General features: G+C 33.6%; 2 protein-coding genes across 2 annotated transcripts in view; both read left to right on the top strand.

The window, feature by feature from the left end:
- The window catches only part of LOC111046993 (solute carrier family 12 member 4), a 494,114-nt gene that overhangs the window by 305,990 nt on the left and 165,658 nt on the right, over positions 1–22,466 (top strand). The window lies entirely within an intron of this gene.
- On the top strand, positions 3,051–5,553 carry LOC120349894 (THAP domain-containing protein 1-like). Its single transcript, XM_039421269.1, has 2 exons — positions 3,051–3,365; positions 4,583–5,553. The coding sequence occupies exons 1-2, from the start codon at positions 3,295–3,297 to the stop codon at positions 4,803–4,805; spliced, it is 294 nt and encodes a 97-aa protein (XP_039277203.1). The 5' UTR covers positions 3,051–3,294; the 3' UTR covers positions 4,806–5,553.

Raw genomic sequence — 22,466 nt, 5'->3', positions numbered from 1 at the left:
GAGAAGCTTAGGTTGGCAGAAGCTAAGGTTAGGAAAAACTTAGGTTAGGAGAAGCTTTGGTTAGGAAAAGTCAAGGTTAGGAAAAGTTCAGGTTAGGGACAGCTTAGGATGGGAAAAGCTTAGGTTAGGAGATGTTTAGGTTAGGAGAATCTAAGGTTAGGAGAAGCTTAGGTTAGGAGAAGCTAAGATTAGGAAAAACTTAGGTTAGGAGAAGCTTTGGTTGGGAAAAGTCAAGTTTAGGAGAAGCTTGGGTTAGGAAAGCTCCTGTTAGGAGAAGCTAAGGTTAGAAAAAGCTTGGGTTAGGGGAAGCTAAGATTGGGAAAAGCTCAAGTTAGGAAAATCTCAGATGAGTAAAAGCTCAGGTTAGAAAAAGCTTTGGTTAGGAAAAGCTTAGGTTAGGAAAAGCTTAGGTTAGGAGAGATTTGGTCTTGGCTCAGGCTCAGTAAGCTTTGATCAGACTTGGTTAGGTTAGCAATTATTTGACTTATTTCAAGAGTTCATTCAATCAAAATTCATTGCTGTCATAAGAAAATGTGTTCAAAAGTAAAGGTTTGTTCCTTGTTCAACTCTTTCCAACTACTAGTTCTGAACTTCATAGTTCATTCTATACTCAAAGTCTTCTTACCTCTACCTTTTGAAAAACCTCTTCAATCTTAACTCTTGAATCCTATCTCAATGTTCAATTCTATTCAATCACCTTCATTACTATAAATGTTAATGACTTGAGACTAGAATAATATCTGATATCCATTTCATCAAGTGGTAATCAATTATAAATATGGTATTTCAATGTCCATGTTTGCCTGCAGTTACTCTTCAATCACTTTCGAAGAAGTTGAATTGATGCCTACATTCATTCGAGCAATCGCTTATTTTGAAATCTTCAACTACTATAGTGAGGTCCACGTTATAATGACAGTATTCGATCAACTTTGGTTTTGCTATCTTTGTCTATCATCCGACAAAGCCGGTGGGACTATCCTTTTCTATGTCCTCAACGATGCCAATTATGTCTTTGACAGTGGAGAAATATATTTAATTAATGCAGAGAATCAGCATCGCTATTCTCCTATCTTTATCCACTGCCATTATAACGTGGACCTCACTATAGGCCGTTTCTCGGAGACAGCTTTGACATTGGCTTCTTTCTTGATTGTTAACATAACCTCATTCTTCATTGTTGAGTCCCACTCCAGAAATTAAAACTTGTTTTTTCAATGTTCAAATTAGTCTTTTAGGATAAAATTTATAGTAGGCTATGAACATCTATTCTTTCTTCCTCTTCAATTTTAAAATAATTGAGTATACAATAATATATTAGCAATGTAGGCCTACAATAGATCTATATGAAAATACAATTCTTTAGCCTATTGTTGATAAGTCCATATTAGGCCTACTCAAGTTTACCTTTTCAACTAATTTGGGCTAATTGGTGTGAGTGAGGAATTGTTTTTTTAGGACTTCTATAAAAAAAATCTTATTTTGGGATAATAGGTCTATGAACTCTAAGAAATACTGAATTATAAACTTCAGTGGGATTACAATTGTTTATTATCAAAAAAGAAAGCAATAGTTTAATGAAATATCACGAAAATTATATTGTCTCAATATAATGTAGCTTAGTTGAGTTAAAAGTAGATTTTAAAAACTATATTCAGTAAAGATATTATTACTGTACTTAAATTCCTGCCTATTTTTTGTGAACTCCAATATGCCAGAATATTAATTAACCTAACCAACTAGAGTTCAGTTTCAACTAATTGCTAATTCGGATGATTAGAGTTCTACTATGACATAGGCTATATGAAAATTTCATTTAAAGTAATCTTATTGTTTTTTTTTTTTGAGCAATCACAAGTGATAAGATGAAACAGTCAGTCATATCAAGATGAAAGTACCATTAACAGTAGCTGAAAAAGTCAGTTTAGCCATAGCCAACTGAATTTCTTGAGTATAATCTAGAATAATAATATTATTGTCGTTTGACTAAGAATATCGATACCCGATTGAAGTATCGAAACATGATAGTCGATATGTCATCTGTCGAGTCGAGTCATCAAGTGTGTCTATGGAAAAATGACATTACCCATCCGGCCTTTTGAAACATAAAAATTTATGAAGAAAATAAATAAAAATGAATTTTCATTTGGTATAATCCTTTAATATTGCATAAAGCATAATCATAGTATATGTTATATTATTTGCGAATGCATAAATATTAACTAATTCAAGACTACAGGCATCGTCTACTGAAAATAAGGTTAGTTCATCTGAGATTTTTGAAGTATAATTAATATTATTTAGAATCGTTTTTTTGAGTTGGAATAAGGCTAGCGACACCTATATTTTCTTTCTCTTTCATTAAAAAAAATGAGTCAATATCTTCAAAAATAGCTGAGATGGAATTGCGTCATAATTAATCACATATACCGACAAATATTAAATTTATTATAAACAAACTATATTTATTGAAATAATAGACCGTGAAAATAGAATTCGTAATACAAATTTCGATGGTTACCATATCAGATGTAATAACAAGTATCAGCACTCTTATTTCGCTTGCCTACTGCCAGTAGACCAGTGATCTACATGTGATGACGTCATAGTTTATTAGAGCTCCAGTTGTGGGGCCTGATGTAGTAGTAGCTATTGGTAAAGGTGCATTCTCCTCTGTGCATAAACTTCCGCAGTTGACAACGACAAGCATTGTTTCATATTTTCCCAAATTTCAAGTGTGCTAAAACAGCTGATCAAATAACTCTTCATTATTTTTCAGGAATCAAAACATTTCTAATAATAAATCAACATATCGCTATCTAAAAGTATAAAAAAGTATAAACTCAACCTCACTTATTGAGGCATCATTTCAACATAATCTTTGCTTAATTAATGTTATTAATATTAATATTGATAATATAATAAATCAAATTTGCATTTTTTTAACATAATCTTTTAGGTTATTTAGGAAAATTCAAATCTACCTAATCTGAGATCCTGACCAGGATCTCCTATATACTACCGGACCTGACCTAGAAAAAAATGGCCGCCGTATGTGGTGGTCAAAGACCTTAAAGATGCATAGACTCACATGCAGCGCTAGTGTTTTACTTGGAATTGAACATGTAGAAATCGGCCATTGAGGGGTCAACCTGCAAGATTATTACAAGCCTATAAGTGGTGATTTGTTCGTATATGGTGAAATAATCAATGATAAATATTGAATTATTAAAATTTTTCTTAAATTCTTGTTACATAAAAACGCTGGAAACATAGCTGGTTAGATTACCAGCAATGACAAAGTTTTGTTCAGCTGTAAATTGTAGCAATAGATCAAATAGAACTGTCAACATCTCGTATCACAGGTAACTACAAAATAAATACATTTAGCTATACGTTTAATAATACTTGAGACTAATATTTTAATTGCTCACTTGTTCTTTATTTATGTTAGTTTGAAACTCTGCAACCACTCATATTTAATTTTTGCAGGTTTAGTTCAAATAAATTGATTGTAATAAGGCCCAGGTTAGTTCTTACCTAGGCCTTGTAGCCTAGGTGGGTAAGTCTACTAATCCAAGTTAGCCTAGTAAAAGTTTATTTTTATACATTTAATGTCTGATTATTAGAGATTTTTATTCTAGTTCTATCCTTTGTATAACCAGTAGCAGTTTATAAAAGAGTACCTATGCTAAATTACTAAAATGGTATAAATATTATTGTAGCCTACTTGTTTTGTAAACAAGAATTAATACAAAAAAGTCTGGGTGAGGAGGTAATATTTATATTAAGCTAACTAATTTATTCAAAGAATCTAAAATGTGATTTATTAGAAATATAGACCGTGATGCCTGTTTTGTGCTTGAAATATCTTGAATACTTTCACATGATTTTTAAAGTTTGCCTAATCATCATTCATGCTTAACCTAGGTAGATATCATTTTTAAATGGAATGTTGAATTCTTGAATTACGGTAATTAATATTCTTATAAGTGTGCTTAATATTTTAAATTAAAATTATTTTAAATTATGTTTAACCTACCTATTAGTAGATGGCATTCTTAAATGGAATGTTGAAATCTTAAGATGAAAACCGCATTGATGTGTTTTATGACTTTGAACTTTGTCATAATTTGCATGGCTGTTCATTTATATTTATTTATTCGCTCAGTAAAATGTAATTAAGAAAGGAAAAAACAGGTACTATACAAATAACTTAGCCCATAGACTATTATGAAATCACTTCGAAAAACAATCAAATAATTATTGACTTAGCAAAGTGAGGTCTAAGATTCAAGTCGAAGGTTTCGTAACCATCTTAGTTGTTGCAACATTTTAGTTGTTTACAACAGATGCTTGGCATTGTCGACACAACAACCCAAAAAATCATTAGTCATTTAGACACCGATATCTCGCCAACACAACAGGGCAGAATTTACTCTGATGGACAGTATTAGAGGAGGCTGTGGTTTATAACCACGTGAGGTCTACTGTTGACAGAAATACTGGTTTATGTCATTTATTGGCAGTATGTATGTATAATCTCAGTTTCCAGCCTGTTAATATAAATTCAAACTTACAGGTTCCCATTCAGAAATAAAGAGCTTTTAAAGAAATGGTTGGTGAAACTTTGGAGAAAGTCTTTCACGCCCACTGTCAACAGCTACGTATGCTCGGTGCACTTTGAAGCTGACTCATTTCTGCAAGGATACCAATGTAAGAAGTTGAAAGAGGATGCCTTACCAACCATATTCAACTTTCCTGATCATCTCATCAAGGTTGGTATTGTGTTTCAATACAGTTGACGTATATTATGCAAACACATGGGTTATCAAAGTTTATTGGGAGGGTCCTATATCTGGGGAACACTTTTTAGAATACCAAAAACATATACTTGAGGTGATATTATCATAATGGGAAATAATGATATTATCAGTATTGAGAAAACGTGTTCCCCCTGTATAGGACCCTACCCAAGTGAATGAATAGCTAATAGAAACATGGAACTTGTTCCAAATAAATGTTCTGTTCTACTCTGATTCATCGATCTTGAATACTAAACAGTTTTCCAACTGGAGGTTTAGTCATAACTGTCTTCTCAGCCCGACCAAGTAATAATAGTGTAATAGAAAGAAAAATGAAAATCTCAGTACCCTTTTTGAGATTTTTATTTTTCTTTCTATTATTATTACAAGTAGCCCTATACAGAGAAGAGATAAATAACAGTGTAGTCTACTTTTGCCAAATGGATATTACTATTAGCCTACTGTATTTGTATTTCTTAAATACTGTTACTTCATACTCTCATCCTGTATATTTATTGAGTTTAATAATGTCAAGCTATCCATTGATCTATGAGTTAATCTAGTTAAACAAGGATTGTATAATTAAAATAATGATAAAGCAATTTGAAAATTACATATTTTTTAAAATTGTTCAAATTATCACTTTGATCACTCTACCACATATAGTTTATGTATAGTTTATTGAATGTTGTAGACTATTTAAATGTATGAAGTTAGTACCTATTAATTTATTTTGGCTGTAAATTTAATTTCAACATAGATAAACAAGGCACATGTGAAAATGTCATTTAAAAAACATTGATTTGTCAATAAAAATTCTTTTAACCATTGTAATCTATATTGTTTTTCCTTATAATCACCCATTGATTTCATTATTGTTGTTTAAATAATTTTAATAGTGAGTTCGATGAGCTCATGTGTGAGTATATTTACTATTTTATTACAATTAACAGCATTGATGAAAAACAGTCATCAAATTATTATTTACTATACGGTACTGTACTCTGTAAAAACGCAAGTTTTGAATTACCGGTAAGGGTTTTTGAAAATTATGGAGTCTTGAGCACTAGCGTTTCAGCTCCTGATTTGGCATTTGCAAAGACCTTAAAGAGATATCTCTAAGGTCTTTGGGTATTATTTTTATAAAAATGTAGAACTTCAATGCCATATGAAATAATAGTTTAAAGTTTGCCAGAAACTTATGAATTCTAATACTACAAATATCAATTTGATTTATTTATGATTGCAGAAATAATGTACTAATTGATCCATTAATTTATTGGAATTTTAATTCAAATTTATAAAATTAAAGAAGTATAATGAAAAATATAATTCTAAAATATGGCACAGAACACTACTTATCAATGATCGAAAAAATTGCACTTTTATAAAAATTCAAAGCACAAAACTTTCAAAGCCTATTTTATTAGATGAATAAGGTTATTTATAATAACTTCGTTTAAAAACACCGCTTGTTTGTTATGGAAACCAGAGGAATTAAATAGATAGCAGTTAACTTACATTTGAGTAAAGGCAAAATAATAATTAACTTACACTCTCATGTCCGTGAATTATTAAAACTATATTATGTCTACGGGACTATTATTTATGAGGACTTGAAACTATATTATTGGTAACTTAAAAATTATTGGTAACTTCAAAATTGCTTCAAATCATATAGGTAAATGATATTCCCTTAGTTAAACAGCGTAATATTGAACTGTATTGCAGCATTCTCCCCCCTATGAGTTTTGAATTTCTCGCGCTAAATTACCTCAATGGCAGCCTTCAATTTCAAGTAAGAGCTGGCATTGGGAAGGCATAGGCATTGTGGGTCTATAACTTTCTAACGTCTTTGGTGGTGGTCTTATAGAAATTTCTACTGAGAAGAAATCACTAATCAGCTGTTAGAGAGCATCTCAGTTTGTCGAAATCTCAGTTCGTCTAGTTTCCGTTTAAAAATATCAATGCCGGCCACCACATACGGCGGCAATTTTTTTTGTCCAGTATATAGGAAGTGAGTCCTGTCCCCAGCCTGTCGTGGTCGACGACAGCATTTACGCACAAACGAAAACCCAGCTTAACAGAGTTCGAGCTTGGCAAACTCCTAGAGCTAACTAACCACTAGTTGCTTATGCACGGTTAACGTTTTTGTTGGATCAGTTACGATCTCTGTGTTAGCATATACAATTATCAAAATCAATAATAGATTATTAAATCATTAGAATTAAATAATGTAAAATTATAGAATCATTTTATTATAATAGGTAGGCTACAATCATATTAGGATTGAGAAGAAAGAAGCCAAACTCCCATCCACGCCTTCCACCTTTCAAAACCTTGTTGAAAATTTGAAGCTGTTTAATTAATGATTTCTTGAGTTCTTGTCGAACATACGAACAGACGGTCAACGACTTTGGCCTTAAGTAAGTCGAAAGTGAGAACTCGCTAATGCTTGTTCAATAAAAATAATTTATTATTAGGCTACCCAACAATCCCCTGGTCAGAATATTTTATTTAGTTTTTGTCACCCGATCAGCTGGATTGAACGTTTTACATTTTTGTGAGGTTAGGTTGTAGCAAAGTCAGCAATACGACAAGTGCGCGATCATCCTTCGACATATAGCGAACCTCTGACTAACCTTTGCATAACATCTCGCGTTACGTTCATGATCGGAGCGTGTGCGGAGCTTGTTCAAGGCACGTATATCTAAATGCACCTTAATAAATAGGAGAAATTCCATTCAAAGTATTTTTCCCTAAAAGGAGAAAATCTTCCGAGTCAAGATTAATCTAATTTTTCTTTAAACGAACACATACATTAAAGTTGGAAAGGAATCTAAAAGAATGTATTTCTAATTGGATGTGGTGAGAGCAATTGTCATAATAACACCAAAATGTATGAATAATGTATGATTCCTGCGTGCAACTCATTCGAACGATCATATGGGAACGAGAGAAGTGGGCGATGAAGACGATAGAAAATATTTCTAATATCTTCAAACTTTCTGTTTATTCCAATTCATTTCCAATAGAATCCACCAAGTGCACAGCAAACAATTCTCGACATGCTTCATTGTTTCATCTCTGGCTTCATTGCTTTCACTTCCTTCAGCAAGCTTTCTCTCTTTCTTGCACTCTTCCTATTCTTTTATCTAGGGATGAAAATCATGGCGCTCGAACAATGCAAGAGTAAGTTATGAATAGGGTTGTTCTCTCTACTTTCAAGAGAACAATGAATATGAAAAGCGTTTGAGATGCGGTGAGAAAATATGAATTTAGATGGAAATTCGCTCATTTTTGCTTTTAACCGTCCATTGTCAGCCCCAATAAGCCAGTTTCGGTTTTATAATAAAAGTTTGTTGCTGTTCCTCGCATACATCCGTTGAGAAGGGTATTCAAAGCACTTTTCTGATTTTTTCGATATCCTCCAAACTTGTTTAGTAAACACCACATAGAGAGCATGATTTGCTAGCAAAGAGGTCCTACACAGGTTCATCTAGAGTCTAGAGAGATTGTGTAGAGATGGATTCAAGATTCTGCAAAAGGGTTTTCAAGGATGACTGAACTTGATAGTTTGAACCCAATTCACAAGTTCATTTTGAGTAATGGGTGATTTAGTCCAGGCGCAAAAGTCATCCTCGGTCATTTTTGGGTTACATCATAGCCACCTCTAATACAAGGCCCCGCCCTACCATATTGCAACGTCGCAGCGTAGGCATAGAGTCTAATAAGTGATTGGTGGAAAAAATCAGCTGGTATTTTTTTAAATCTTTTTCACCAATCACGTATTAGATTCTAGGCCTACACAGCGACGTTGCAATATTGTAGGTCGGAGCCTTGTAGGTGGCTATGGTTACAGCCGTGAAAGAAGTCTCAATTTCTTTGTTAGGTCTAGAATAATGAGGATCGTGATGATGAAAAGACGAAAGCATAGGCAAACACCTCAGAATCAAGATGGTCGCCAAAATTGACAGACACTTTTTTGTTCTGTCAATTCTGAACCTTCAAGGAGTCATTAGTTACACGGTTTTCTAATTTTTTAGGCTTGGCATATTATTATGGTGGAAAAAGCGTGTTTTCTGCTGCAAACAGTATTTTTCTATTTTTTTCCGATAACGCCCTTGCCATAGAACATGGACGTACAGCCTTCAATCAGATGTCATTTTGAAGCCTTAGAAATTTTACACAATACTGTGTTAATAATGTCAGTGTTCGTTCACTGTAAAGCCATTCACAGGGTGAAAAAGTAAAATTTTGTCCCCAAAGATTCTAGTTATATTTACCATAGTATAAGTTGTTGAAATACGATGAATCTTTCAGATATTGAAGTATAATTATTTTGTAGCCACCAGATGGCTGAATTGGTCCTATTTATCCTCAACATGATTAGAATATTAGACGATTTTCTGAAAATCGACATATTTTTGCCACCACCGTTTTTCCCGTGATGACAAACATTTTTGAGAATGACATCATGGATATTCTCTTTTCTACGCATCATTACGAAGATGTTGATATTTCTAAATCTGTACCTTCAAGGCGATCAAGGTGTAGCACTGCATGGATCCAATCTAAGTTCGAAGCTCTAGTTCAGATTTGTCAATTCTAAGAAAAAAATTAATATAAATAATATGTTTTAGTATATTTGGGCTAAAAAAAGTGATCGAAAGTATCAGGAGTGATAAAATAGCTGTGGGTGAGTGATTATTTAGAAAGCGGCTTGCAGTGACAGTTCATTTTGAGGTTAAAGACTGAGAAGTGAGTACAAAACTGAAATCCATTTTCGTGAGTAACTTCATATTTCTCATTAAAGTTGAATATTAAACAAAGAAAAACAATGAACTCTTCAGTTTGCGATAAAGATCTACCGGATGATAATGATTTTATTACCTGCAGCAGGTGTCAGTCTGGTTTGCATTATAACTGTTCGGGAGTGTCAAAAAGTACGTGGAAGGCAAAAAGAGTGCAGAAAGAAATGAATGAGAATGTTCTAAATGTAGATCCAGGAGTAGATTGAATAGCTTTGAAGAAGACTACAGACCCTGCTTTCATCGCAATGAAAAGTATGATGGAAAAATTGTTTGCCAAACAGGATTAAATAATCACTGAAAAGATAGATGGAATGAAGGATATGATTGCAAATATCGATCTGAAGGTAGGAGAAATAAGGAAAGATATGGAAATTATTCAAGGAGAATCGGCAAAGTCAAGAAAAGAGTTGGATGATTTAAAAACAACAGTGAAATGTGAAAAGCAATATGCAAGAGCCAGGAATATAATTCTTACAGGTATACCTTTCGAAAAAGAGGAAGATTTAGCTGGCAAAAATGGAAATCGAAATAGGATTAAAAGAATGATATCTCAACTCACCGACTGCCATCGAAAAATAAACTTCATAGTCTTGCAATTCTGCAATTGAACTCTAGAGCGGTTAGGGGTAAAATAATTAAAGCAGCAAGGAAAAAGAAACCAGATACTGGATTAATCAATCCAGATCGTCCAAAAAGAGCGATATACTTCAACGATCATTTAACACCATATTTTAATTCTCTGATGATGGAAGTGAAAGAGTTTGTAACGTATCAAATTCTGATGGGTAAATAAAAATCCCTACTTGAAAGAAATTTATAGGTCTAAGTGGATAGGCTAATATCGCCAAATGCGATAACGTTTTTAAAGATTAGATAATATCAGGTATCATGGCAAAATTTATAACGGCCGAATAGAAATGGAAATAATTTGCTACTTATATAATATTATATAAAGTACTGAAAATTTGAGGTTAGGTGTAAAATATCTATTGATCAGCGACATAATGATCGATTGAGTCGCATAACGTAAAATCTAGCCAGACACCTTGGCAGAAATTTATTGTAACTAAATGGTATGCAACTAGAGGAACCAAAAATGCTCATGGGTAATTGTTGTGAAGTGAGAAACAACCTATAATCATTGGAAAATTATATTGCATGTAAAAAATGTACTAAAAACCCAAGATAAAAATAAATTAATGTATTAAGGAAGTAGGAGGTTCGTAGGCGCATGTATACTGTAACAAATTTGCATGAACCAATCAAATGGTAGCAATTGATGGGCGGTAATAGTGAGCTGATTCAAATGTATTTGTATATATTTCTATAAATGATAAGAGTTTATGAATTATTGATGTTCAGTTTATGTTTTGGATATGGCCCAAAGACAGATATAACGTCAGATGGGTGACATAAGTAATAATTTAATAGATTGGCACGAACTATTTGAGCCTTGAATGGCGTAGTAACGAATTATTTAAATTTTATGCAAATTTGCAAGTCGGAAATGAAAATTGTGAAAAAGAAAGTAGAACCTGCCCACTTGCCTGCCAACCACTACCATCGAATGTCACCAAAATTTATAGAGTACAATATCTTTTACTGTACATTTTTAATGACTTAAAGTTTAATCAAATTATTAATTTTCCATTAGACTTTGTGATGCTATTGTAAAGCAAAAGTCATTCAAATATTTTTTAATCTCTTGGAAGAGACGACTTCGGCCACCAATAATCCAGGACTACCAGGAACTCGGATCGCCATCAGCAACTTATAAAAAATCCAGCACGTGAGTGACAAATAGTTGAAATAAGAATAGGGCGCCCTCAGTGCTTCGAGAGGAATAAGAAATAAGAGCTAGCTCGTCGGAAAGGTTTTGAAAATTAAGAAATTAATAAAAATACTTGCGCAAGTCTTAAAATGGTATAAGAAATATTTTATTGAATAGGAACGAGTCAATTTATATATCAAAGGATACACCAATTGAAAGGATATTGAGTTCTAAGCTTATAATACTAATGTTCACATGATCATTGTTTTTATAATATAATTTGTAATAATATAATGTAGCTCTGGTTCATTGGATAAATTGATTTATCTATTTCCATCAGGTGCCGAATCTTGCACCCTGAGATAAATGTGTTTATTATAAAGAAATTTATTGAAAACTATAGAAATTAATATATATATTTAATTGTTGATCTGTCAATTTATCATGCTCTGATTTGGGAAGTTAATATATAAAGTAGGGTTGCCCAAATCGACAAGCAACAGCAAGTTGATATCAAAGCTACATGCAGATAAATGCATATGATCAATGAAGTGAAAGCACATGGTAAAGTTTCGTGCTATAGAACTAGAAAATAGTACTTGTTTCATTGTATATTTGTTGCTCTATATATTTTTCCTTTGACCTAACTTTGAGATTATTTGTTTAATATATGTATCAAATTTTTCATGGTGTACCATTCATTTTATTCCCCAATACCATAGGATATAAATTATATATATATATATTTTTTTTTATAAATTATCAGTATTAAATTATTGTGAGAGCTCCGGAATGAGCCTATTAGGATCTTGGTGAAATTATAGCCTAGAAAACCACGACCAGATTTTATAGTTATTAATTCTCATGCTCTACCGATTGACGCCAAGCAGGAGGCAAAGCGTTATTCCATCAAAAGTAACGTCAGAAGTTTAATAAGGTGAAAAATTATAAATTTGTATGGATGAACGGTGATAGAATAATGGTAAAAAATGATGAGTTATCTAAGGCTATTCGAATTATCAAGTTGGACGATCTGGATAAAATGAATTGACTTAATCGATCCATGGCCAATTAGGTTTATCAGTAAATACATTCAAAATTTTCCATTAAAGCAATATTTTATTAAATCTGATAATCACTTACACAATAAAAACCGTTAATTCGGTTATTCAATATAGGATAATTTTTACATAGTTTTTTTACTTCATAATAATTTTAAACTGAATCTCTATAAATAAATAATAATTTTCTATGCATCAATTGGATAATGAGGATTTGAATTTATATGATAATACATTATGTTTTCAAAATTTGAATGAGACTAGGGTTTTTTCGAAAAAGCAGATTGTGTCCGGTAATGAAAAAATATTTCTAAGCACTAATATAAAATCTTTGAGAAAGCATTGTAGGATAGTTTAAGGATAGAATTAGATAATGTAATTAAAGAAGTAGACTTTATTGTATTAACGGAAATCAATTTAAGAAATGAAGAAACAAATTTATACGGGATTCCGGGATTTGGAAATAAATTTAAATGTAGATCAGATGGAAGGGATAGGGGGAGGATTGGAAATTTTTATAGAGATGGTTAGGATGTAATAGAATGAGATTGTAATAGAATGTTACCAAATACTATTGCTTTATTACCGAACTGCGTACTGAGCTTATCAATTTGTTTGAGCCTAAGATTGTTGCACTTAAAACTGACGTCGATTCTTTGAAAAAGTCCAGTGAAGAAACCAAATTAAAATTTGAAAAACTCTCTACAGATCACGATGAGAAGTATATCAAGTTGGAAACTGCCATTGCAGAGCTTGAAAAAAGCAATTCCCAGCTACGAGAGGAGGTTAATTTTCTACAGCAGAGTTCGAGGATTGAAAAGGAAAATAGTTATGAAATATATGGGGGGGCTGTTGCTAAGTTGATCGGGGTCTCATTTAAACAGGAGGACATTGCTATAGCTCATAGAGTGCCAAACGCTAGGGGTGGTAGTAATATCATCGTTAAATTTGTTGCAAGGAGAGTAAAGTTTTCGTGGCTTGAAGCGGCGAAAAAGAAAAAAGACATTAATGCAATCGATCTTGGTTTGGGGCTCCCTGGATCTTCTATGTACATCAACGATCATCTGTCTCCTTACAACAAACAGCTTCTTGGAAAGGCTAAAGAGTTGAAGAAAAGGGAGAACTGGAATTTGTTTGGGTCAAGAGTGGAAAAATTTTCGTTAGGAGGGATGCTGCGTCCCCAGCCAAGCAAATACTGCGAGAGGCCTCTTTGGAAAAGCTTAGTCAAGGATAAAGTGGTTTGAGTGTACTGAAAATGATGATCTTAAACTGTGAGTAAGAACATTTCTGTGCACTGGCCCTGATACAGAGTAGCTAATTCTTTGTTCCATATCTACAAAAGTGTTTGTGCACAATATCAATAATAATTGAGCAAGTGTATTTTTTCTTTCCTGCTTGGTCTCAGTGATTGTTCAAATTATCCATACCAGTCGAGCACACTTGTATGTATTTCGATCTCGAAACAGTGCCAGGAGTAAATATCACAGTACTCAGTGTACACCTGAATTGGAAATGAGAGTCCTAATCAGGAATGCCATTGCAAAATCCTCAACACACAAATTTAACGTGTAGCTGAAGGACCTTCTCGGCCACAGCATACTATGATTGAGAGACCGGCTGGAAAATAAACAAGCAGCAGCACAATGCTACTAGCGCAGGTTTCCCGGTCAAAACCACCCCTCCTCATACCTCACCCACACACATCGACCATTAGGGTGGACAAACACACAAACGTATTGTTCGTTTCCGTTCTATATACCGTTTGTAATATCGAACAAGACCAGACGCGCTACCTCACCATGTCACCATAATCAAATTCCTTCTCCCTCTCTCTCATTTATCCTTTCCCCTACACACCTTCTGTCACACTCTCACCATCGCTTCCTTTCTATTTCCATTCTCCAGTCCATATCTTCTATTCTCCACTCCAATATCGTATGTGATGTGAACTGACACAGAATCGGAAATCATTCACCTCACTTCAACCTTTGCTCGGTCTATGCTCCCTGTCGTCTAACATGACACATATCCAGCTACCGTAAATTTGATAATCAATATCACGTACATACTCCTCCGAATTATAATATTAATTATTGGCATTATTATGGTGAACAGAAACATTTACGTTGATATCATCAAGTTTCAGCCTCATTTGGCGATATGCAAGTTTCACCGCTGCCTGAAAAAGCTGGATTCATAATTTCAATCCATCATCAATCAGATCGTTCATAAGCAGGATTCTAAATTCTCCAATGTCTCCCCAATTCTAATAAGAGTCAGGAAGTTTGACTCTCCTTACACGCATTTGAGCTCTTCAACCCTAGCCTACTCACTACTCAGTACCTCAGTGGCTGTTTCAAAGATATGAAAAGGTGAATTAATCTACAAAATTTTTCATAACTCATTCACCACAATTTTATAATTAATACAGAATGCATAAATGTTGACAATGTAGTATGTGATTATCCTGAAATTGATAGAACTAGGAGTATTGCAAGAGTATTGAAGGTAACTGTGATGAGAATGTTATACTGTGCTATAGTTCAGTCGATACTGCAATATGGCTTAATAGTTTGGGGAAGTACCTTCAACTCTCAAGACAATTAAAAATAGACCAATATTATACCCTTCAATGAGTGCATTCAGTGATCTGAAAGTCATGACTATCCGCCAACTGTATGTGCTTAACATCCTCTAATATTTCTATAGATATAACTACACCTTAAGAAAAATCAATAGCGAAACACATGAAACAAGATTCATAATGAACATAAATTTGAATGCTATGTTTCAAAACTTACTTTAACTCGAAAACAACTGATTTATACTGCACCAAGAATAAAAATCTGGTGTGGTGCACTCACACAACTTTCCTTGCCCTTATGAAAACTTATCAACTGACGCTAGTGTTCCCGCGCATCTCAAGTCTACTTTTCTAAGATCTGAGCCAGCTGGTGACAGGACAATAACGCTAGATATACACGAGATTTGCTATCTCTTCATAGTGAATGATTTAATAGAATCAACAGTTGCCAACAGTTTGCAATTGACTAATCTTATTTTCTCGAATTTCGAGCTTATTTTCAATTTTAGGTGAAAATGTTACTGAATATTAATTGTAGAGATTGTTATGCTCAATCTTTTCCACTCGGATTTTTTTGTTTAAATTGTATCTGAAGCCTGATAATTGGGAATCCAAAACTAAACTTTGCATAGATGATGCAGTGCTCCTGAAATTTTACAGATATGAGACTTGTGGCAGTTGATAGAGCTTATCAATGACTTTTCTAGGTATGAATTTGATCGGAATCATTGGAGCCGTTTTCGAGAAAATCGCGAAAAACCCTGTTTTTGACAACATTTTCGCCATTTTAGCCGCCATCTTGGATTGCATTTGATCGAAACTGTTCGTGTCGGATCCGTATAGTGTAAGGACCTTACGTTCCAAATTTCAAGTCATTCCGTTAATTGGGAGATGAGATATCGTTTACACAGACGCACATACACTCATATACACACACACACACACGTACAGACCAATACCCAAAAACCACTCTTTTGGACTCAGGGGACCTTGAAACGTATAGATATTTGGAAATTTGGGTACCTTAATTTTTTTTGGAAAGCAATACTTTCCTTACCTATGGTAATAGGGCAAGGAAAGTAATGAAATGTATAGAAAACATGAAATTAGGTTAGGCTACCTATCATGGTGTCCAAGATGGTTAGAGCGTAGTTTCATAAACTGTGGGACCCAGGTTCAAATCTCGTTCCAACCAGATTTTTTTTGCAGACGATACTAATTGTTTTATCTTATTCTAATAATATATAATTATAAAATTATTATTATTACTATATAGAATAATTAAATTGAATCATTTTATAATCATTATTAAATTGATTGATCAAATTATTTGAAAAAAATCTTCAATATCAATACATAAATAACTATTATTATCTATGTTACAGATAACTTTACTATTTTAGTTGTGGACAATTTTTATAATCATAAAGTCAATTAACTAATAGATCAACAATTATTTCAGTTGTAGACAATATTCAACATCATAAACATTTATTTAATCACCAACTTCTTCCATTCATAACTATCAGTTATTATTTTAGTTATGTTTTAAATGAATTTTCAGTTTATCAGGTACAATAATTTTTAAATTGTATGCATTTTTGTGCATTTTTGTGTCGCTCTACAGTGTCAAGTCTTTTGTATGAGATCGGAAACCGATTTGTGAGCATTAACATTCTGCATAGGCATAACAAGCCATAACATTGAATCCTACTTTTCATGAAAAACATCATTAGCAACCTCCTGTCATTGTCACCAACAAACTCATCTTATTTAGAATTATTTTCCATCGCACCATCGTCTGTGAGACGATTCATCATCTAAATTGCCTACTGCATATTCCATTTTTCCGTCAGTTGACCGATTTCTTATGATTAATTATTAGAAAAGTTGTAATGTATTTTCATATTGTGAATATGGAGACTATATGAAGGTACCTCCTTGATAAGTTTGGTGTCCCTGCAAATAGTGTCTCTAGCACTTTCAATGGAAAAATAATAGATGACATGGCGAAATCTTTACAATTTACTGTACTTAGGCTACTGTACTGGCCCTTCTCATTAGATTGAGAGTTGTATTCATGAGCGAGGTCTACTGTTCGCAGAACTACTACTAATTCATAACACATGATATACAATTCAGGTAAAAACAACAGGCATTCACTCAGAACTGCGTTAAACCCTATTCAGAATACACAGTTTTGAAGTTATTAAAAATGGTAACCTAATTTATAAACAATTCTATGTCTAAAAAGTTCATTAATTTTTTTCTGAAATAATCAATGATGATTTTCTCTGACAACTTCTAGTTAAGGCATAAAAAAACATGTAGTCCATGATCCCTCACAGTTCTTAGTCATTTGGATTCATCAGTTCTTGAATTATGTTCAAATTATGTGAAAATGATTTCTCTTGCATGGGGAAACATACATACATGGAGAGAAGTACAAAACCTTCGACTTCAATCTTAGACCTCATTCCATTCGATCAATTAGTTTTTAATCACATCAACACTTTTATATGAATATGAAATGTTATATTCTTTGAACGAGCGAAGTGGGGTCTAAGATTAGAGTCGACTGTTTCATTTCTCTATATGTTTGTATGTTTGGATGTTTTTGTTATGTATGTTTGTTCCACATTCACATTGAAGCAAGGCAAAAGATTTTCATGAGATTTGGCTGGAATCTAGTTAAGATAGAACGTCTACTTGGTCTTCTCATGTTGTAGAGTACAAAATTACCCCTAGAGGGATATTGTATCTTAAATTCTAATGGTTAAGATCTTGTAAAAGTTACCAAATTGCCAGATGGATTCAACACCTGCAAGAATATGACTTCAAATCCGTTCACCGAGCTGGAAAAAGTCATGCTGGTAAGATGATCATGATCAAGATCATGTTGTGATAATATGATTTAGCATCTGAAGTTGCCAGCTACTATATGATAATATAAGTAATAAACGGATCACCCGTGCTTAATACGTCATAGTTTGGAGTTGAAGAGTGTAGTTGATTGGTACCAGCTGTAGATAGAAGACCTATATAAAATTATCAGTCCCCTATCATTGAGAAACTGAGAAATGTTTGAAAAATTTATTCATCTAATGAAAAAGAGTTGTTCAAATTGCATCATTAATTACTAAAGAATGACAGAGTATTTTTTTTAATTCAGCTTAGCTGATATTCATCCTAAAATGGAAGATGGAAAGAATAAGGAATTCTGTGTGATTCATCTTATATCGAATATTCCCTGGACCAATAGATGGAAATCAACAACTATGAATGCATTAAATTCATCATAATAAATCTAATCAGTATAAATCGCCTTAAGTGTTTTATTAGTGTAGAAAGCCGCGACAATATGATTACAACACAGGTAATAGTCTTAAGACTACCTTACTCGGTGTTTAGCAACTGCTACACTGCAACTTCGATTTCCTAAAATTATTATCATACAATAAGTCATGAAACCAATCAAGGGTGTGCGAGTGTTTATGCCTCCTGCTATTCTAACGATTGAATCAGATCTTGTACTGACTCTCTCAGTCTGGTGTTCACATAGCTTTCATTCACACATTTTCAAACTCCTAACTTCAACACCGAGGACTCATTGCAAGATTTGTTAAGTTTATAATGTGACGACATAACCACATAACCTGGGCATTGGACGTGAATAAATACATAAATTAATGAATAAAAAATAACGTCGCAAAATTTGGTAACACAACAGATGTTTTAATTTTATCACCCACTATCCTGTTCTCAACAGACGATTGAAAACGTTCTTCCGATCATCTGCTAATCGACGGATGAATTAATCATTTCTCAAGAACCACCATCGAGTTTTTCCAGAAAAGAGATTTGTTTTAAAAGATTTTTCTTATCGCGAACGTACTATACTCCAAATTCCATTGAAACCGTTGGAACCACTTTCGAATTCTGTAGGACATACAAACTAGCACACCTACAAACTGACAAACTGTCGAACAGAAATTGCTCGCTCAATAGAATAGGATAGGATTATAATTATTTGTATATTTTTCATGAATATTTTCCTTTCATGGGACTCTGCATTAGAGGCACAACAGCTCAAAATTGTTTAGCCTACTCCTTCAAAACCACTCACTTTTGCATCTAGGTAGTGAGGGAAAGTACAAGGTACGGTAGCTGTATTATCTGATCAACTTCAAGTCCATTAGCTGTTGCTTGAACCACTTAACGCATTAACAAGAACAAAGTGTCGAGATAACTGAATATTATGTGGAATTTCTGTCCTTCTTTTCCTTATTACACTCTGCATTGTAACAATATTCATTGTTCCAATTATGAATAATGAGGATTATGCGAATTGTCATGAGGAGTTAGTCTGTTATGAAAATTTATTTCGCTGCTTTGCTTTTCTGCGTTGTGTTGTGTCAATGTTGTAAGTGTGTGCGTAGAATGCACACTACTAGGAAAATCTACGATTTTCCTGGAGCATCAGCTTGGTTCATGACCTTATAAGGCAAGAAATTTGTGTTCGGTTGATTTATCAATACTGATGACTGACAAGAGAATAGTAACTCCCAATCACTGTTGACTTTGGTTAAGTTGCAATAATCGAGGATCAAGTATGGCTGTTCACAGCTGTCCACTGCAAGACGAGAGAAGTGAAGTGGTTTCATTCAGCATCTGTCCATTGCTGCTAACAGAACTAAATACGTAGTCTCTCAGAAACTTTGCTTAAAAAACAGAGAAAAGTCAAGCAGGCTCTATCTTGGACCTCAACTGAATTTATCAATAATGCATGAAATGTTCATAGAAAATTGTAGAGCTAACAATATTGATACAAAGACTGTTGGTTCTGAATGGCTGTATAGAAAAGTTTTCAATGAAAATTTCAATTTAGGGTTCCATCCTCCTACAAATGATACCTGTGATAGGTGTGATGAATTGAGAATTTCTATAGAGAATGAGAAAAATACAGAAGAAAACGTTCTGCTGGAGGAGAGTAAGAAGCAGCATATTGAAGATGCTAGAAATAGATATGAGTTAAAGGAAAAGGATAAGGAAAGGTCAAAAAAAGACACAAAGGAGCATGTGATAATGCTTTCTCTCGATATTTTCACCCTTGGTGGTATTCCTAATCTGAATTTGAAATTATCTGGATTTCATCTTCATCAATTAAATTACTGCTAGAATATAATCTGATATGAAAACACCCTCATTAGGTTTTGAGATAATCAATAACCTCCAAACTCTAAGAGGGGGTTGATTTTCAGTGAGGCAGGAAAATTATTTTCAAGTTGGCAGACAAAAGTTGGGCTTCAGAGGTTATTTCGAATATATATTCAATTTTTTTATCATATCATCATTCAGAAATCTGTTCAAGTTGAAAACTATCTTTTGTTTGTAGTTTAAAATCGTTTTAGGTATACCTTTAAAGGAATTATTCCAAGATAGACTTGCAAAAGTTAATGGCTAATACTGCAATAAGTTCAGCAACGGATGAGATTCCACCGACGTACAATGATTGAAACCTGTATTGTTATTTATATTATCTCGAACTTTCAAATATTCACTAATATGAGGGCAGAATGAAATGAATGCAGCTCCACTGCGCTCCTATCAAGGAATCTTTAGCGAACTGTGAGCCTGCCTACGACGGAGAGAACAGGTATGAGATACTGTAACTCTTGTTTGTCTTCCGCAAGACATCTCGCGATAAGTGTCGTCGTATGACAGCAAAAGGAATTTACTCTGGCTGTATTTGCAACTAGAATGTCAAAGGTGAGCAGCAATATACGCATCGCTTGAGCACTCAACAGGCTGGCTCACTGTACCGTCAACAGCAAACTGTGTGCTTCATTCGACAAAATTGAAATTTCGCTTTCACAAAGGCGAACGAATTTGGATTGTGCTCATTAGTGTCCTGAAAATGATCAGAATGAAATTATCTCTTGAGAATCCTACTTTTGTCAGTTCACATCGTTTTTATCTCACGAAAAATAGAGTTGTAATATTGTGCTTTCAGAAATTGTTTGTCTAGAGCACTCACCTCAACCAATATTACTCTCTTTTGAGAGCCATTGATTCGCTCATCTCTCTGATATTGGAATATGAACAAATGAAACTCATGTTCAACGTCAGAGCTGTTCTCGTATCATGATTCTTTCATTTCCCTACAGAAATTAGGATGTGAGGAAAATAAGTGCAACGGTTCTTCTACTTTTCCAATATTGGGGAAAATTTATTCTCCATTTGTTCATATTGATTACCACGACTTTATCTGGAGGGAGAAATGAATGTTATTTGGAGGGAGTAATAATGGCTTCATACGAGATAATAAATAGCTCTTAATGTTGAAAATTCATTAAGATATGAAACGGAGTTGAACAGCCTAGAAAAGTTAGATAAAATTACATCGACAACATTAACTATTAATTATACGATGCAAATATATGTGTTGAGCTCTAGAATAAATTCCCTGATAATACATAGCGACAATTCACCTAGAATCCATGAGCAAGGTTTAATCGTTCAACACATATATTGCAATATTTGTCCTGATAATTTTCCATAACTGTAGCAGCTCTACAGTAGGCCTACTATTACCAACTCTTAATAATGGTATGGAGAACTGGATCACCACGAGGCGAATGTTCATAGGTGTTCAAGTTAGGTAGGCATTCGGCTGTAAGAGAAATGATGTATTTATCATTTCCAAAGCATTACTACTATTATTATGTATCATCAGTTCATGGTACTATACTGCACCTTCTATTGAACCACACTGAATAATAGGATAGAAGTACTATGCGATTAAGAAGACTAATTTACCAATACGTGAATAGATCGAATTATTATTATTAATCTATTTTTTGACTTTTAACTTTTGAAAATTGGAGTATTCCTGGATAAAAATCAGATAGTTGGAAGTTTCCATCGCTAAGAATCTTGTTTGACCTGATAGTAGTATTCTAATTCTTTACTGGCTTAGAAGAGTTTTCATTGAATTCTAAACCAATTTGCGTTAGCTAGAAGAAAAACAACCACGATAATGAACCAGAACTTGCAGAAAGTCCAGCATTGAGACGGAAGCGAGAAATCTCAGACCTCCTCACTAATTACGAACGTAATCTCGCCTTTACTTTGTTGGAAGTTTCATCTAGCTCCAGGCTTTGATAATAAGATCTCTCTTCCGTACCTGGCTGATTCAAATTGAAAATTAATTTCGCTTCTTTGCAATCCGAAACCTTTACAATATTCTTTCTATCCATTCTTGATGTTCTTGCTGATGATTTAAGCTGGATGTTTGAATCTGAATTACTGTATTTGAACAACAAAACCCCGTTCACACGGAGCCCCTCTGGATCCAAACTTCATGAATAATTAAAATAGATAATCCTCGGAAGAGGATGATTTTTAATTTGCGAATTGTAATTTTCTACT

The sequence above is a fragment of the Nilaparvata lugens genome, chromosome 2, assembly GCF_014356525.2.
Source record: "Nilaparvata lugens isolate BPH chromosome 2, ASM1435652v1, whole genome shotgun sequence".
In the NCBI taxonomy this organism is placed as follows: Eukaryota; Metazoa; Arthropoda; class Insecta; order Hemiptera; family Delphacidae; genus Nilaparvata; species Nilaparvata lugens.
Note: the sequence above shows the minus strand (reverse complement) of the source record. Positions and strands in the feature narration are given on the sequence as shown.

Coding starts and splice junctions, on each gene's coding strand:
- LOC120349894 (XM_039421269.1), top strand. CDS start 3,295: ATGACAAAGTTTTGTTCAGCTGTAAATTGTAGCAATAGATCAAATAGA. Junction 3,366..4,582: donor GTCAACATCTCGTATCACAG/GTAACTACAAAA, acceptor TCAAACTTACAG/GTTCCCATTCAGAAATAAAG.